This window comes from Mytilus trossulus, chromosome 6 (genome assembly GCF_036588685.1).
Source record: "Mytilus trossulus isolate FHL-02 chromosome 6, PNRI_Mtr1.1.1.hap1, whole genome shotgun sequence".
NCBI lineage: Eukaryota > Metazoa > Mollusca > Bivalvia > Mytilida > Mytilidae > Mytilus > Mytilus trossulus.
In genome coordinates, this window is record NC_086378.1 from 20,060,296 (window position 1) to 20,078,425 (window position 18,130).

General features: G+C 33.8%; 2 protein-coding genes across 4 annotated transcripts in view; both read left to right on the forward strand.

Moving 5' to 3' along the window:
- The first annotated feature begins 3,055 nt into the window (after positions 1–3,055).
- LOC134720906 (uncharacterized) lies at positions 3,056–10,989 on the forward strand. The gene is made up of 2 exons (XM_063583468.1): positions 3,056–3,100; positions 6,682–10,989. Exon 2 carries the CDS (start codon positions 6,720–6,722, stop codon positions 10,917–10,919), a length of 4,200 nt encoding a protein of 1,399 aa, XP_063439538.1. The 5' UTR covers positions 3,056–3,100; positions 6,682–6,719; the 3' UTR covers positions 10,920–10,989.
- Positions 10,990–13,115: 2,126 nt separating this feature from the next.
- Positions 13,116–18,130, forward strand: part of LOC134720907 (uncharacterized) — a 30,167-nt gene continuing 25,152 nt past the window's right edge. For all 3 annotated transcript variants that reach the window (XM_063583470.1, XM_063583469.1, XM_063583471.1), the window contains exon 1: positions 13,116–13,231. In XM_063583470.1, coding sequence (XP_063439540.1) covers positions 13,229–13,231 — 3 coding nt within the window. In that variant the 5' untranslated portion in view covers positions 13,116–13,228. The remainder of the gene's footprint in view (positions 13,232–18,130) is intronic.

Consider the following 18,130-nt stretch of genomic DNA (forward strand, 5'->3'; position numbering starts at 1 on the left):
GTGGTGAAAGAAATATACACATACTTTGTAAGCAACTGGGATTCTAAGTATTATCATCACAACTTTAGACAGCCTTTGTTTTCTTGAGATACACATCAACACTACTTCAAGACTGGAAGTGCAAAACTATTCTACCTACATATACCCAGATATGATAAATTAATGTATTGCCATAAATAGTTTGGAAGGCTTTGTCTTCATGAGGTTCATATTATTTGAACCTAAAGTATAGACCAATTAAATTTCCATACATACTGTAAATCGATGCCTCGTGTAGAGAGTGCTACGGTCACTGCAAGATAAGAACCATTGTAACAGCTCTTTGAAGGGTCCATATCCAATTAACCTTCATTTTCCATTTGCAGTCCAAATTGCCTCGAACTTTCAAATCGGTCTACATTAAGGTCCAAAGGGTCCAACATTAAACTTAGTTTGATTTTTACAAAAATTGCATTCTTGGGGTTCTTTGATATGCTGAATCTAAACATGTACTTTGATTTTTGATTATGGGCCCAGTTTTCAAGATGGTCCAAATCGGGGTCCAAAATTTAACTTTATTTGATTTAAACAAAAATTGAATATATGGGGTTCTTCAATATGCTGAATCTAATCATGTATTTAGATTTTTAATATTTGGTCCTGGTTATCAAATTGGTCCACATTGAGGTCTAAAAGGTCTAAAATTGACATTATTTGATTTCATCAAAAATTGAATTCTTGGGGTTCTATGATATGCTGAATCTAACCTTGTATTTAGATTTTGGATATTGGACCATAGACCACATTCATTTGGTATATATTACAGCTAGGACCTTGGTACTCGTTTAATACATATACATTGTACATGTACATCTATTGGGAAATATAAATTGACATCAGATTTACACTCAGGGATTTGTGTAACGTAGTAGCATATTAATTTTGTGTTTCTATTTTTTTTGGAGGTCAAACGACCCCGATGACTTCCGTACACTATATACAAAATTAATGGCAAATCATCGGCACAGACCTGTCTAATGTATAGTCAAGCTATATTTTTATCTATTGTGGTCTATTAGACAGATATTGGTAAATTTATTTTTTCACAAGGGCAAATAAATACACATTTGATATTTGATTATCAAAAACATCTTCAAATACAGCAAATATGACATGTTGACATGTTGCCACACATTAAAAAATGTTTTTGAAAATTGCTTTACACCTTTTGGGAAAATATTGTGTACGCGTTTTTCCAAGGGCAACTAATCTAAACGAACGACCATTCTGCACCTGAACAACCGCTACGGTAAACCGTCAACAAAAAGATGCAAACAATTAAATCATTGAACACTGTCATCCTGAAGAATATACTACACTGTCAGTATACAGGACACCAATGTCATTGTGATTTGCACATCTTAAAATTTTTAATTATGGTTTATATAGTTTTGTCTGATTGTAGAATATTCTGTACAAAATACCGTCAGACATAGTGAAAAAAATATATGATAGGATATGTCTAAGGCGTTACGCGCGATATGTTCGTACATGTAAGCGTAACACAACGTCGCGAATATTTCGTAACGTTCAAACCGAAAATTCGACAGAAACGTTGTTTTTAAGCAAGTGCGACATTCTTGTAAGTAGTCATCCCTGTTAGACTAGACCACTTTTCCCCCATAGACCCAATGTTAAAGCCGCCATTTTGTTTGGAGGAGGGAATTTTCGACAAGGGTCAAGTGGTCATTTTTTTTTAATTAGTAATATAATTAAGGAAATATTGTGTTTTCTTATTTGATAATTAGTTATGTCTTAATCAACAATTAATTATGTCTTAATTAATAATCAGTTATAACAATTAATAATGCAATTTAGTATAATGATTAGTTTTTAATCAAATATTTCGTGATGACAAAGTCTAATTAATATTAAATTGATTAGTTTCTACTCGGGTAAATAGGGTTTGACCAAATTAATTAATCAAGTCAAAACTTTTTTTTTGTTGATGATCAGTTAAAGAATAAACAGTATGTCATCCTTTGTATTTCAGAACATGTACAGCGTATTCCAAAATATTTTCCTTTTTTTTTTATATATGACCTACTTAGTGAACCGTACAATGTTTACATGAGTATAAATAGATGTGTGTGTAAATGTTATTTTTATTGACAGTGAACGTTTATTTTGGTGTTTTGACTTTTGTTATGTTTGTGAAAGTCGGGTGATATCGATAATTGTAAATTAGAGATATTTGTTTCAAATGAATATAATCAAAAAGTATAACTTGGGTCAAATTTACATTTTGACGATGTCAAACTGACGCTATATCAATAACTGGATTGTACCGGTTTATATACCAATACAAAGATAAACATATGAAATACTAATTTCAGACCGATTATTGCAATGTATCTTTTTTTATTAAGACTAAATAAATTAATTAATAAGCACAAAAGACACACACACACACACACATGCAAGACATTCAACTTGTAATATAATTTATATAAAAGTATTAAAGAAATAATCGGTAGATCTATCTGAACAAAACAGTCAGGTCCGATTTGTTGTTGTTTTCTACCGAGAGCTCACCGTTACGATAGTAATTGTAAACTAAAATTAATCCATGTGAAATATATGATATTTATTAACGCAAATCAATTCCATGAACAAATATTTAACGTTATCCGATAATTTGGACACATCCGTAGATTTTAATAATGTAAAATGTGATTTTCTGGTAGCAGTAATAAAAACACGACTTATCAACATGGCGGACATATTTAACTGAACAGGTAAATTTTAGTGGAAAATGGATCAGTCCAATTTAAGGGGGTTGAGGACTGAATGAATGTTGATTTTTATTAAGATCTGTGTTAAAACTATATATTTTTCCGTGATTGTTTTCTACATAAGTATAATAAAATGTCATATTTAATTTTGTTTGTTATGTAATTCCGTATTTAAATGGATTTTTAATTTGTGAACATCAGAGTTGTTTTCCCTATTAATGAACCGGTCCACGAACCACTATAAATACGACAAAACTCAGGTGAGTTCATGTCTCTTGAGTTAAAGTTCCAAGGAAACACCACGTCAGTTCGAACTGAATATAGTTGTAAGTATTTAAATACCGTAAAATATTCTGATACATGTATATGGAGATAAACTATTTTTTTTTTAACTAGAAAGAGTAACTCCGTTCCAATGGCAGAGAGTGTGGTCCTTTATGCTCGCAATTGCCTTGGAATAGATATCAACACGCCACCTCTGTTGATATAAGGGTGCTTCTTAAAGGTTATTAAATTCTAAAGTTAATAAATGAAGAAAACGTATTTTAATAAGTAATAATTATACTTCAAGGTAAATATACATGAACATCTAGAGTAGATTTCCACGTGCATGTATGTGAATGAGGCTCTAGTTGAGGTCATTTAGCCAATAGCGGATGTTTGGTGCTTGACATGACCTGTCCACTGTTATGAGTCTGACTATTCATCCGATCCTACACATGCATGGTCTCGTTTATCGAGGGGAGACTCCGCCCTTTTAGGAGTCAGCGTGAAATCTTCTGAACGTTTCTCGTAAAGGGCATCAGAAATGTTTAGATTTTCATGTATATTTACCTTATTTATGATTATTAGTTATATATTCGAGAAAATACATATACTATAAAGAAAAGAAAAAAGTACAAAAATAAAATAAAACGAAATAATATGCACTGTGAATTTGATATTTTTTATTTGTAATACAATTATAAAAGAAAACAATTAGATTAATAGTCTGTGACATCACTGGCTTTCACCCATGAATTAAACTTTGTTGGCCAATTTAACCATTTGATATAATATTGTTTATAGGGTCCTCTTCCTTTTGTTTTTAACACTTTCTCAATTTTCCACAAGGAATTGTCTTTGACGTTTATTTGTTGAAGTTCAGATTGGTAGTAGGATCCAGAAATTTCATCTCCATGGTAATCTTTGATGCGATATAACGGTGTCATGCTTCTCCAGAATCGTCCGGATATCGTGAATACCTCACCCGTCCATTTTTCGTCATATTCCCGAGAAAAAATATTTCTCAAATGTGTAAGTCTAACTCGATCGCCAAGTTTAAACCTGAAGTGGTAAAGTTTCTTCAATTTTCCAGAATGTGGTCTTGACAAATATGTCGATAAACGGACCGTTTCAGCATTTTCCTTTTTTACTTCAATGGGTGCCATGTCGATAGTGCTATGAATAGTGTGGTTGTATCCATCTGCAAAGCTTTGAAGCTTGTCTATGTATCTGTAAGACTGATTGTACGAAAAGTAGCGATATATTTTCGCTTTTATTGTTTTTATAACACGCTCGGATACTGATGCCTTGACCTCATTCAACGCGTAAAAATGATTAATCTCTTCCTTTTTTATAACTGTCTGAACTTTCTTTGCCTTGAACTCCTGTCCCATATCCGTTCTTATTCTATTTGGAACTCTTCCTGTTTTAAATATGTCTTGAAATGCAGTTGCCACGGACTCGCCTTTTTTATCTTTTAGTCTTCGTAACCATAAATACTTTGAAAACACATCGATGACTACCAAAACATATTTATATTCTTTGTTGTATTTTGAAAACTTCACCATATCCATAAGGTCAGCAGACCATTGGTCATCTATGCCGGCAACAACAATTTCTGTTCTATTCTGTGGTCTTCTTAATGGTCGTTGTAAACTGTATGGTTCTTGGCTTTGTAACCATTTTCGTATCTTATATTTACTAATGTTGTACTTCCCTTCTTTTTGTACATAATTATAAAGTTTGTCTGGTCCAGAAAAACTAGCAGGATTTGATGGAATGAAGTAAATTTCCTTTAGATATTTCTCCCATGCAGACATGTTGTCAACACAAATATCAAAATAGATATAATGAAACCCGTGTTATACAGTACGTTATAAAGGACTAGTCTTCCTCTTGTATATCTTCGTCAGTGTCCTCTTCATCATCCTCATCGTCTTTATCCTCAGTATCAGTATTCATTTCAAAGTAATCGTCATCAAATAATTCATCAAATTGATGTCGCTTTTTCATGAGAATACGTCGAATTTGAGTGTCGTAATCTGTATCGTTTTCAGCAATATCCTGAATTTGTTGTACAATGGCAGAGTGTACTTTGCTTTCCTCCAGGGGGACGATCAGTTTCAACAATTCAGTATAGCGTTTAAAAAATTGACGTTGAACAATATGGCTTATTTTTTCATTGCTTCGTTGAATTGCATCTTCCTCATTCATACCCTCTTTCACGTACTTGTCATACTTTTTATCCCAAGTATCTTTCGCTGTATCAACGGCTTCATGTAATAGGGTTTTATATCCTTCATTGTCGTCCATATTAACATCTTCAATACTATCGTCTGAACCACTATCATATTTAATCCATTCTGAGGCTGACTTTTTTGAAGGACTTTCATTTCCTAGGTCTTCGTTGTCTCTTTTCCTTTTCAAATATTCGTTTTCTGGACACCAATGTTTGATATGTCTTTGTAAATCATGCATGCTGTCAAGCACTACTCCACAATCGTCACAGGAGGGCATGTTGTCATACGTCTGTTCACCAGGACTGTCTTCGTAAGAATAAGGAATGGGTGAATGTTGAACTGTTCTTATATCATTTGAAGTAGGAATGACTTCTTTGGTCTTTGTTGATTGTGGCTGTAAAACGTTTCGAAGCAGTCGGTTCGTTTCGGGTGTCGTTGGTTTTAAATCCAGAAAAAGATAGCCAAATGGTTGACTAGTTGATTCTTCAAATTTTTTAAAAAAATATAGTCCTTTTCCCGGATACATTTGTCTGCCTAAAGTCATTATCTGTTGTTTATCGACAGGGTTGTTAAATAATACCAAGTAGTGACAATTTCTTCTCTGTGTAGGATCTTTACTGAAGTAAAGATTTTGATTTAGTACTACAACTGATAGATTTCTATGATGGCTACCTTCCGTAAACAAGTCAGTGATTCTAGGATCTTTTGCTGATGTTGACATTAGATCGTCTAAAATTATCATATTTCTTACACTTGGGTCTATATAGCTATCCTTCTCTAAATCAACTGGTATCCCTTGTATAAATTCAACATATGGTCTAACCGTCTTTTGTATTTCGTCGTAGAGTGGTTGCCAACGTCTGTATAGCCATAGTATTCTGTGAATAGTGGGCTGTATCAATCTTAAATTTTGAAGAAGTTGTTTCACAAAAAATGTTTTGCCACATGATGTTGGTCCGCTTACCGTCATCGTGAATGGATGTTTAAAAACAAAGTGTTCTGTTTCCGCCTTCCGGGGCGGTGGCGTATCGTCATCACGCGGCGGCGGCGGCATATCCTCATTACGCGGTAGCTGCTGGTCCCCCCTTTGCGGCGGCGGTGGCGGCGGCGGCGGCGGTGATGTTCCTTCCCTCTGATGCGGCGGCGGCGGCGGCGGGTCTTCATGACTGGTCTGCGGATATGGTTCAGCGATTCCATGTTTGTTTCTATGATGTCGCATCATAACGTCTTTTCTAGAAAATTGAAGTTTACATACGGGACACGTTTTATCGTCCATCTGTTCTCTCACGAAGGCAGCTGTAAACTGATATATCTATCCAGTGTTTCAATTTATATATCAATATTTAATAATACGGAATTATGGGTAAACATACTAGTATTTAAGATAATTTGTTTTTTTTCAGAATCCTTTCCTTTACATTTAAACAACAAGGAAAGAAGGATGCCTAATAGATTTGAATGTCAACAATGTGGTGCATCATTTTCTAAAGTTGGGATGTTAATCAATCATCGTCGACAATTTGGACATAAGGATACTTTTCCATGTACAATTTGTCAGAAAACGTTTGGCCGAAGGGATAATCTGGATCGTCACATGCTGAGACATCAGGATGGGTCTTTATTCCAATGTAAAACATGCGGTCTATTGTTTTCAAGAATTGATAATCTACAACGTCACACAGAAGAAAAACATACCCAGACAGGAGGAGGATTAAAAAGAAAAGCCACGAATGATGAAAACCCAGTCTTAAAGCGACACATCACAAGGAAAGACAATCCGGAACAGTTTTATGACCTACGTGTACTGTCAACTCAGCCTATACCTAAATTCAATACCACAACGACTCGTTACAAAGTATCATTCAAAGAATTAGAAGTGCAGGATTTACCACAGATTTTGAAAACTTTACGACTTTTGTTTGGATCTATTATCAATAACATAACAGAGTTTATGCAATCAACAGATCTTATCCGATTGTCAGTTCAATGTCCTGAGTTGGACTTTCCTATAACAATACCGTTTATGAAAGTATCTCAATTGTCCGTTGAAACATTACTACGTGAAATAGAGAGGGTATTGCAGTCGTATGAACAATTTGTATTGGATGATTCACTTGAAATAGAGATGACACACGTTGAACTCCCAATTGGTGGAACAAGAAATCAAGGAAAATACGTTGATCTTGAGCGATTTATGAAAACTAAGCAATGTATTCTTACCATAAGAAATAGAGATGATCTATGTTGTGCCAGGGCATTAGTTACCGCAAAAGCAAACCTAGACAAATCTGATAAATGGAACAGTATTCGTCAAGGCAGAAAAATTCAAGAACATCTAGCAACTGATTTACATACTCTTGCACATGTTCCTCTGCATAAATGTGGAATTGAAGAAATCAAAAAGTTTCAAGCAGTGATGCCAGAATATCAAATACACGTTGTTTCAAAAGAACACTTCAATGGAATCATATTCCAAGGACCAGAGGCAGAAAAAAAGATTTATTTGTATTTTCACGATGAACACTTTGATGTGATTACTAGTATGCCTGCTTTCTTATCCCGTAGTTATTATTGTCACACATGCAAAAAGGGGTACCAGCATAAAGAGGAACATCGTTGCAATAACATCTGTACATCATGCCATAAAATTCACGATAAAAAAGATGACGACTGGATATACTGTAACGACTGTAACCGTCATTTCAATGGTGAAGAATGCTATAGACTACATGCACAGACTACCAGGAAAGGAAACTCTACATGCAAATCATACATTAGATGCAAGATTTGCAGTCAAACTATTAATAAGAAAATGCACAAAAAAGAACATATATGTGGTGAGATATATTGCAAGACTTGTAAAGATTTCTACGAAGTTGGACATCTCTGTTTCATGTTGCCGGTTGAAGGTGACAAATTTACAGAAAACACTCTAAATGACGATATGGACACTGTAGATGAGGATGACACCAAAAACCAAGTTTATATTTTCTTTGATTTCGAATGCACTCAAGACGATTTAGTTGAATGTGAAGACGGGTTTAAACCAGAACGAGACACCTCGAAATGCAGGAATTGTAAAAAATCTAAATGTGGAACTTATGAACACAAACCAAACTTATGCGTTGTACAACAAGTATGCTTAGAGTGTTTAAAAGAGGATCTGACACCACTTAGTGTGTGTGAAAATTGTGGGAAGAATGAACTTATTTTCAGTGGAATGAATACGACATATGATTTTTGTCAATGGCTTTTTTCTGGAGAAAATAATGGAGCCACAGTGATCTGTCACAATTTCAAAGGATATGATTCTTTTCCCATTCTACAATACCTGTACCAGAACGGTGTTCTCCCAAAGATTGTTCCGAGTGGAGCAAAAAACATGTCTATTGAAGTCCCATCATGCAACATACGTATGATTGACTCACTTAATTTTTTACCCATGGCGCTGTCAAAACTGCCTAAAATGTTTGGTATTAAAGAACTACAGAAAGGATACTTTCCCCATCTGTATAACAGAAAAGAAAACCAGACCACAGTTCTTAATCAACTGCCGGATGTCAAGTTCTATAACCCAGACGCAATGAAATCAGAGGACAGAGAAAACTTTCTTGAATGGTATGAAACTAATGCGAAAGTCATGTTTGATTTCCAAAAGGAACTTTTGAAATACTGCCGATCTGATGTAGATATATTAAGACGATGTTGCTTAAGGTTTCGAGAATTATTTATGTCTATGACTAAATCAGCTACTGGAGATGGAGGTATTGATCCGTTTGAAACTTGTATTACTATAGCTTCTGCATGTAATTTGGTGTTTCGCACTAAATTCTTACGTGCTGATACTATAGGCATCATACCAGCACAGGGATATCGCCCTGAAGAGAAACACTCTGTAAAAGCCATACAATGGATTAAATATATATCACAAACAAAGGGGGTGGATATTCAACACGCTCGAAACGGTAGTGAGAAGATGATTGACCAATACAGAGTAGATGGGTTTTATGAGAACAGCGAAGGTGAAAAGATTGTATTGGAATATCATGGGTGTTTTTGGCATGGATGTCCAACCTGTTACACACAACATACCATCAACACTGTCAATAAGTTATCAATGGAGGATTTGTATCATCAAACAATGGTAAAGAAGACCCACATTGAAAAGCAGGGCTATACATATACATGCATTTGGGAATGTGAGTTTGACAAACATATCAGGGAAGATGAAAACATTAAAAAGTTCATTGACTCCTTGGATATTGTTACTCCATTAGAGCCAAGAGATGCCTTTGCAGGAGGGAGGACAGAAGCCTTTAATTTATATCACGAATCGTCCTTTGACGAATCTATCAAATACTACGATGTAACCTCGCTGTATCCGTACATAAACAAAACGGGCAAAGTTGTTATAGGGCATCCTAAAATAGTAACAGAGAATTTTGATGATCTAACGATGTATGAAGGACTAATCAAATGCAAAGTTTATCCACCTAGAGGCCTACATATTCCAGTGTTACCCGCTAAAATTAACAACAAACTGATGTTCTCCTTGTGTAGAACATGTACTGAGACAAAACAGCAAATAACCTGCCATCATGGTAATGAAGAAAGGTCTTTTACCGGTACATGGGTGACAGATGAGCTAAAGATGGCAGTAAATAAGGGATATATACTAAGTACAATATATGAAGTCTGGCATTTCGATGAAGTTGAGCAATATGATCCCATTTCAAAAGCAGGAGGCATTTTCACAGAGTACATAAATACTTTTCTGAAGATGAAGCAAGAGGCAAGTGGTTGGCCTAGTTGGTGTATAACCAAGGAACATAGGCAACAATACATTCAGGACTACTATGAAAAAGAAGGCATTTTACTCGACTACAATAAGATAGAAAAAAATCCTGGGTTACGCGCACTGGCAAAGTTAATGCTAAATAGTTTTTGGGGTAAGTTTGGACAGCGGACAAATTTACCACAGGTCGATTATGTATCGGAGCCTTCTATATATTTCGATATGCTGACCAGTGATCAACAAGAAGTTACAGGTGTGAACTTTGTCACGGATGAAATGGTGGAAATGCGTTGGAGGAATAAAGCGGAGTTTGTTGAGTCATCAGGAAGAACTAACGTCGTCTTGGCGGCATATACAACTTCTCAAGCTAGACTCAAATTATACAGTTATTTGGAACAACTAGGACAGCGGGTACTCTACGCTGATACCGATTCTATTGTTTTCACTGTGAAGGAAGGTGAATGGGAGCCGTCTTTAGGGGACTACCTCGGAGATCTTACGGATGAAGTTCCCGAGAACAAGATTACACATTTTGTAACCGGTGGTCCAAAAAACTATGCATACAAGTTGCACAAACCTGATGAAAGAGGAAATCAAACAATTTGTAAAGTGCGGGGTATAACTTTAAACTATAAAAATGCTTTAAGTATCAACTTTGAAACAGTGCGTGAAATGGTTACTAATGGCATTCAAGGTGACAAAATAACTGTTTGGGACGAGAACAAGATTACAAGAGACAAACAGAACAGTAGAATCATAACATGTAAAGAGAGTAAAGATTATAAAATTGTATTTGACAAAAGAGTTATCACTGAAAAGTTCATTACAAAACCGTATGGATACTAGATTTTGTAGCTTCTTAATCTTTTAGAGATGAATGTCATTGCTTTTTAATTAAAATGAGATTTAAACAAACTGTTTGCTATTTTGTTTATTTATTTACTGAATATATATATATATAACATAAACCGAAAACATATTCAAACAACAATGCAAGCACAAAAGGAAACACATTTATCTTTATCTTCAAATCTTTAAGATAATATATACAAGAAGCCATAATCTCTTTTTTTACTATTTAGATTTAACATATTTAACAAATGCAATCATCTTTAATCATCTATTACTGACCCATCAAAAACAAAATACTGAACACCGAGGAAAATTCAAAAAGAAAAGTCTATAATCAATTGGAAAAGTTTGATGATCGAATAACTTAATTAAATTATTTTATTTCATTGTACTGACAATGTCATGTATGTGTATGTTTGGTCGATTAAACCATCACTTAAAATTCTGATACGCCTTTTAACTGACCAAACAACCATGGTCTTAAACTATAATCAATCAATATGACCATTTGACCAATGTGGAAGCTACATGTTAATGAGGAATTAATTAATATACTTAATTATATTATTAATTGTCACAATTAATTATTAATCGAGAAAACATAACATTTCCTTAATTATATTACTAATTAAAAAAAATGACCACTTGACCCTTGTCGAAAATTCCCTCCTCCAAACAAAATGGCGGCTTTAACATTGGGTCTATGGGGAAAAAGTGGTCTAGTCTAACAGGGATGACTACTCTTGTAAGACTCGGCAAAATCGACGGTGCTTTTTAACTACTTATCGAAAATTGATGTATTTCAGTTTTTTGAAAATTTAAGAAAAATAACATTTAAAAAAATCATAAATTCTACCATTATAAGAGCAGTGATAAGCAAACAATTGACGTAAATTTGAGTTGAGTTCGTTTTTAAGTTAAAAAATGGCGGTGCGACAAACTTGTAAGCCTTTGAAAAATCGCTCATAAATTACCATATATCATGTTTCAGGATATTTGTCTTTAAATTCATAAAATTAAGCAAATTAACATTGATGTAGTAAATACAAATACTACACTTTTTTCATTTTAGATAAATATTTTTTGATTCTCAAATCTGGAATCCCAATTTTTTTTCCCGCGGGACAGATTTGCCCTTTTAGTATTGAACGCGTTTTTTTTTCTATGACGTCATCATAACGTCATAAAAATGCATAAAGGAATGGAGGAACTATTCTGTTTAATAATGGAAAAACACGTTTTTCAAAATATTAAATAGTTTTGACGAAAATCATAGTTTAGTGGTTACAATAACTGAAATATGTTACGCGGGACAACCTAAAAATAGCCGTTTTTTTTAAATGAAGTTTCAACAATTATTTTATTTGTTTTTTATTTTAAAAAATCGTTATTTTTTAAAATACGTACAATGAGGGGGAGGACAGGGGTAAGGGAGACAAGGAGAAAGGGGGTAGGAGAAAGGAGAAAGGGGGTGGGAGAAAGGAGAAATGGGTAGGAGAAAGGAGAGGAAGGCTGGGAGAAAGGAGAAAAAGTTGGACAAAAAAATAAAATATGACAAAATAAAATATCTCTCTTTTTTCCGGTAAATTAAAAAAAAATAAGGAGAAGAGGGGTAGGAGAAAGGAGAAGAGGGGTGGAAGAAGGGAGAAGGATATCCCCTGTCCTCCCCCTCTACAATAGCAACTACTCAGAAGTTTTATAAATATTTTTCTCTAATTTTTAGTCAATTTATCCCTTTCTAGTGCACCCATTGTATAAAAAAAATCCACGTGTGCTTCGTTTGATCTCAGTTCTTGATTGGTTAAAATCCGATTATGACGTCGAATTTTCTTGTTTTCCTCCGAATTTCCTATTGTGACGGCATGAAAAAAAGGCGACCATGCCTGATGACATCACATAGAAAGAACACATCTTTTTGCAGATCAGTCGCAAAGAAGGAATAAGTTTGCCTGCGTATTGTTAGAAAATCATTAGATAAACAGATTCCACCACCAAATCTCGTGTAATACGATATTTATCCACTCTCGACAGTTAAATTTTAAATATTTCTTCTTCCGAATACGGGAGTAGACTCCTAGGTAGGAGTGTAAAACGCTCGGCGAGTCTCGGGTTTAGTCGCACACCAGTCGTGTCCAATCCGGATCTCAAAAACCGATTCCGATATGCAGTTTATTGTATAATAGATACGTCAGCAAAACCAGTGTACACATCATGCACATATTTAATGGATTTGTCATAAGGCGCTAACAACAAAACGCAACGATAAGAATAGGAAACACAACCATAAAAATAATTATGGAGGAATGGTGAGACAGTGGCGGACCCCTCCCCCCCCCGTATTTTCCACCTTTACCAGATGAACCACTTCAGTTGGAAAATCCTCTTGAAGTGTAGAATCCCTTATTGTTGATTATTCACTATTGCCGTATTGGGCTATTCCAGAAATAATCCATACCCCCCCTATAGAAGGTTAAGGATTTCTAGAAAAAAAAATCTGTTAAAATCTCAGATTTTCAAGAAAATATTCTGTAAGTTGTCAATAATTTCCAGATTATTTCAAATATTCTAAAAAATATTCCAGGAAAAAAATGAGAATAATACTAAAAATTCCAAGAAAATATCCTGTGGAAATAAATATTTCCAGACAAATTTAATTTCCAACAGAAAAATTCCAGATAAACAATTTTCATGAAACATATAAGTTTTAATATTGTTTTTTTTTGTGTCATACATGTAGATGATTAGATCAAACTGGCATTCATTCAGTGTATGGCAGCTGTATGCTTACTTGTTTTTGTTGTTTAAATGTCTTTGTGATCAAGTTCATCCATTTCAAATGTACAATCATTCAATGGATAATTTATCTTGGGTCTTTTTATATTGTTATGATACATTACGGTCTCTGGTAAGGGTGAAGGTTGGCTCCTGTTGTAATGTTCAAAACACTACATTTTTTTATGCACCTTTTCTAAGTCAGATGCCATTGACATTGTTCAGTGGTTGTCATTTGTTGGTGTAGTAACTTGTTCATGTTTCTGGTTTCTTTTTTTTTCATATAGATTCCACAGTTGGTTTTCTGTTATTTTTGGGGCCCATTATAACTTGTTGCTTGGTGTGAGCCAAGGCTCCATGTTTTTGACCTATACCTGTTAACTTTTTATGCGCTGTGATTTGGGTTGAGAGATGTCTCATTGGTATTCTTACCACATCTTCTTGTTTATACATGTAGGACTCTAAAGTGCGATGGTACTCTAAAGTGCGATGGTCACGCTAAAGTGCAATGGTCTACGCTAAAGTATGACGGTGTCTCACGCTAAAGTGCGATGTTTGTTTGTTCCCTAAAGTACGATGGTACAGCACGCTAAAGCGCGATGGAACAAAAGAGAAAGATTCAAGGGCACTAATGTCAAAAACAAGTCTTTTTGCGAAATCTAGTTTGCAATGATTCAACATATATACAACTTAGATTGACAACTAATACAAATAAATTTTGGAAAATCACTTGGATCATTTTGAATATCAATGTTTAGTGAGAGTTTAATGTCTCTAGCATATTTTGATTTTTCGTATGATAGGTGGTGAGCAGTTCTCTTTTCTGTAGTTCCACATAAACGACAGTTATAGTCTGGGTCCATTTTTTACCATATCTGTTGACAAAAAAAGACTATTTTGGATTTGTTTTAAAGGGTTGAAGGGTAGAAAAAGCACATCATAAGTTGTGATTGAAAGTTGTTTGTCTTACGTCCAGTGGCATGTATTTCATTCATATTTCGGGACTGTACATATTGAAAATTGAGCCGATTTAATCAAGATTTAAAAAAAGACAATTTTATTATAGAGCAATTATAAGACTTACTCCAAATCCAGGGCTGGTTTAACACCATGTTAAATAAGGCTTTACGTATATTATTATATACAGTGGCGGATCCAGAGGGGGGTTCCGGGGGTGCGCACCCCCCTTTATTTTGGCAGATCAATGCATTTGAATCGGGACATATGTTTTGCACCCCCCCTTTGCCCTGGGCTAGCACCCCCCCCTTTCGAAAATTCCTGCATCCGCCACTGATATATGAAATATCCTGACTGCCAAATATACATCACTGATTTCTGATTTCATGGACATGTATATGTTAAGTGCACTGTAAAACAGTTTCAGTTTACGTTTTTGAAATAGACATTAAACCTTGTTTTTTAAGTTCATATATAAAGTATAAGATTTACAGTAGAAGTTGATAACTTTAAGATTTGTCCTTGTGAGAAAACAATACTCGGGTCATAAAGACTTTTTTTAAATCTTGGCTAGTATATATATTGGCATAGTCATACATGTTCAAATGATAAAATACTGACCATGGCTTTATATGATCGGAAAGGTCTTTCAATTGCGGGTAGACATGAAGTTTTTATATTCACAATTAAAAAGATATTAACCAACATTATATAAATAGCTACACAACGAAGTGAGATCTCTGTTTTTTTCTTCTGTATTTTGTTGATGTTGGTACTTGTTCGATTAATTTTCGTATTTTAAACTGGAAATTTCTACTTTCCAGGGTTATCCAGTACCTTAACTATATAGACTACTCGAAACTTCACAGTAATTATTTTTATCAAATATATTTATTTTTAACCGGCGGTAACCGGAACACACCTTAATTACGATTTAAACTTAACCCACAAACTAATGAAATATTGTCACTCACCACTTCAAAACGTTGTAGTATTCAAAGTTCTCGTCCGATTTTCTTGTTTTGTACATTAGTCGATTTGTTTTGAAAAATTGAATAATTCTGAAAGACCACAGACGAGATTGAAATAAACAAAGGGGTTTTCCGACAGGTATTAGAGATAACCTTTCGCAATAAAAACCACGTGATGATAAGAAGTATGTCTGGTCAATTTAGGACGGCGGCATCACACATGGACACAAAGGGCTATTAACGATAACATACTAATTAGTCAGTTTCCATATCTTTTCTACAGAGCTCCCCGGGTTATAAATAAGTGCTAACAAATCGTTGTAGTTCCTGTCAATATAATACTTCCATGGTTCAACATAAATAGATTGTTATATTGGTTATCAAAATCAGCTAGTGGCAAAATCTTCTGAGTTTTGAATTTTATAAGCTCCAGACATCCCCCCCTTTTTTTGTAAAACAAAATTTTTGTTTAGTACATGTATGTATGTTATCTTTATATTTATATTATAAAATCTTCAATATAAATTTGAATAAGAAATGACTGATTTTCTACAAAAAAAAATTGTATACTGGAATGAAATTTGAGAAGTTATCAAAGGAGTAGGTTCAGTAAGACCCCTTTTTGGCTCCAAAATTAAGCAGCTTTGCAAAATTGAGCAAATGTAATCTTTTAGCTATTTTTTGGAAAGTAGAATGCTTCTGCTACATAAATATGTGCTGTTTTTGACAATACAATGTACAAATATCGTGTACTAGCATCATAAAGTCATGCTAAATTACTGAAATCTTCACAATTATAGCATTTTAGTTAAATTTTAGACAGTTTCCGTCTAAAGCTTAGATAATGCAGCCTCTAATGAAGAGAAGTTATGTATACAGCATTACGGGTAACGAGGGTAAAGGGGCGAGTTTCTTCATATTTTGGCTTGGTAAATATGAATGTCATGTGAATATTCTGAGACATTTATTCAGGAGATTAAATATTTTCTTTGGTAATATCTTCTGACATCAGACTCGGACTTCTCTTGAACTGAATTTTAAATGTGCGTATTGTAAAGTGGCCGCATTCGTGTTCATTCATAATATTAAAATGTAAGTTGTATTTGATGATAATACATAACATATATAAAGGTTGAGGATGAACACGGATGCGGCCACTTTCATTTTTGACGAAAACCATCTGAAAAGTGACGTTTTTTGGCATATTTGTTAGATTTTTCATATTTAAGCTTCAATCGGAGCGTTTTTAATGACTGATCAGTTAAAATCTTTTACATAAACTAATCGAATCAATTGAAATATACACTTAAGTGTTTAAAAAGTGTCCTAAATATCTCGTTAGATGAAAATGAAATTTGGGGCCAAAATCGGCCCTTACCGGACCTACTCCTTTAATGTTCTCATACCACAGTCACAATTTGAAAATGTTTTCTCCAAATACAAATGGTTTTTAAAAAAATTATAAATTAGTTCACAATACATTACAAAATAAATGTGTCTCTAATCTCATATAATTTCCTGTACATTGTACATGCAGTTTTACAATTTTCTATTTGTCGCCTGCAACTAAAGTCGCCAAATCTGGACATCTAACAATCCTTCTTTGGGGAACGATTTATATAATTTCTTATTGTTTTCAAATTCCTGTATTTCTTTACATGTTATAATTTCCTAAAACATCATGAAATTAAAGAAAATTACAAAACTTTTAAACAATTGTTAAACTCTAAATTTGTATAATATGAATGACATTTGATTTTTTAAATGTATACATGTTTAACATTTTTAAAGTTAAAATAAGTTATGGAACTGAAAGATGATACATTATGTATATATATTCAAAACATATTCATATAATAGATGTAATCATATTAATCCACTTAGACAAATAGAGTCAATGTATTATAATGATTGATAAATAAACGGAAAAAATAACAATTTAAATAATAAAAAAATAAACTTTTCTAATTTTAAAACTGAGACTAAATATTTATTTTTGCAGAGCAAGGGATTGTGGATACATAGTTCCTAGTATTTATCTCCTTTGTCTTATAACATGTGGTTCAAGTAATTGCATGTAGTATATTATGATATAATTAAAGTCCACAGAAATGGCCATGTGTTCACAGTGGGACTTCTTTAAAGCTTTTTAATTACTGATTGTTTGTCAACTAGATGGCTAGATAAAATAATCTTCAACCTCAACAACTATGAAAAGCAGTAGGTCCTGGTGTGTGGTTTCTCACAAATTTCAATACAAACATACTTGTAGAGAACATAAATCATTGTAAATAAAACCCTATAAATCCAGATAGTGAACTATGATTTTGTTTTTATTTTAAAACCATTAAAACACTGACTTGTAAATAGTTGTAAAAATCTTGATTTGTTATCAACATCCAGTATTTTTACTTAGTCATTTCTTTTGATTCTTCATTTCTTAGTATGGATGTTTAACATTTTTTATCATAAACCTTATAGCTGCATTAAAATATGACTCCTTCA